The sequence below is a fragment of the Tupaia chinensis genome, unplaced genomic scaffold (assembly GCF_000334495.1).
Source record: "Tupaia chinensis unplaced genomic scaffold, TupChi_1.0 Scaffold000494_1, whole genome shotgun sequence".
NCBI lineage: Eukaryota > Metazoa > Chordata > Mammalia > Scandentia > Tupaiidae > Tupaia > Tupaia belangeri.
Window position 1 is genome coordinate 2,646,873 of NW_006160006.1, and position 1,318 is coordinate 2,648,190.

The 1,318-nt window shown below is 60.5% G+C and overlaps 1 protein-coding gene across 3 annotated transcripts in view; it reads right to left on the reverse strand.

The window, feature by feature from the left end:
• Window positions 1–927: 927 nt before the first annotated feature.
• Window positions 928–1,318, reverse strand: part of BIN3 (bridging integrator 3) — a 48,681-nt gene continuing 48,290 nt past the window's right edge. For 2 of the 3 annotated variants that reach the window (XM_027774942.1, XM_006156461.3), the window contains one exon: window positions 928–1,108. In XM_027774942.1, the coding sequence (XP_027630743.1) occupies window positions 962–1,108 (147 nt within the window). In that variant the 3' untranslated portion in view covers window positions 928–961. The remainder of the gene's footprint in view (window positions 1,109–1,318) is intronic. The other variant, XM_027774941.1, reaches the window with a different exon arrangement.

Consider the following 1,318-nt stretch of genomic DNA (forward strand, 5'->3'; position numbering starts at 1 on the left):
CCCCGCTCCTGTGTTGGGAATGTGGTATTGGCTCGGGCCCAGCCTCTTCCCTTTCACCCGTAATTCTCGCCTCTTTCCATAATCCGTGGTTTCTGTTTGACTTTGTATATAAAGTTGGGTTTTTTTTTTTTTTTTTGGCTTTTTGTTTTTTAAATAAACCAAAGTCAAAAACAAACCAAGTGTGACGTCCACAGTCCCTGCCCTCCACAGTCCCTGCCCGGAGAGCGCCCTCCTGCCCTGGCCCCGGTTCTGCTCTCAAGGGGAGCAGATGGCCACCTGCTGGACACAGGCAGCACTGCAGGATCCTATCAGCCCAGCAGAGGGCCCCGGGCAGGGGGGCTTCCCAGGCCTTAGGTTAACAATACAAACAGCATCTTTTACTGAAAACTTTACTTGAAAAAATAAAATTCCAGATATTCGGGCAGGACATAACAGCCACTGTTGCTGCCTGAGGTCCATGGGCTGACGTGCGGCCTGGGGCATTGGGCAGTTATCCAGGGAGCGGGCGAGGCGGGCTGGTCCCTGCCTTGGACCAGCCCTTGAGTTGAGCATCTGGGTGAGGGACCAGCCAGGTGTGGGCACCTGGCCCTCCCCAAAGCAAGTCTTAAAGTAAGAAGGCAGCGAGGGGCCAGCGCCTCCCAGAGTGGGTCTTTGGAGGTAGACGTGGTCCCCACTGGCAAGCAGGGCCGGGACCCTCAAGCTGAGCCGGCGGGGAGGGTGGCAGCTGCCCTGCCTTGGTGCAGGATGTGCTTTGGACGGTTCTGGAAACACAAGGCCCTGGGTTTCCTAAGGCTGCTTACCTGTGTCTAGGGACGTGGGTAGGGGTGGCAGCCTGCTTGGGGCTCCTTGGAGCTGCAGAGACTGGGCAGGGGCCACTTCTCCCAGCCTACGGGCCACCGCCCTTCTCCCGGCTGCCGAGGAGGACGAGGGCGAGTGTCCCAGGAGTTGCAAGTGATGGCACTCAGTCGTCAGCCACGATGGACAGGGCTCTGAGCTCGCTCAGCCGGGCCTCGTTCTCCTGCTCCCGCTGCTCATCCGAGTGGCCTGGCTGGTCCAGCTGCCTTGTCAGGTCCCCGAAGATCTTGTGCATTTCCGAGTAGTACGCCACCTGCGGGTGGGAGGCCAGGTCAGCATGCAGGCACCCAGCCACGGTGGCTGCCAGCAGCACCCACCCTGCCCGCAAGCTGCCTCCTTGCCCCTGTGGCTGCACGGCTGCACGGCAGGGGAGGGAGGAGCTGCAGACCTCTCCCTCCAGGCTGTCCCCACACACTCCTGAGGCTGCTGAGGGGCAGGGAAGCACCAGGGCCTGTGGCCTTCC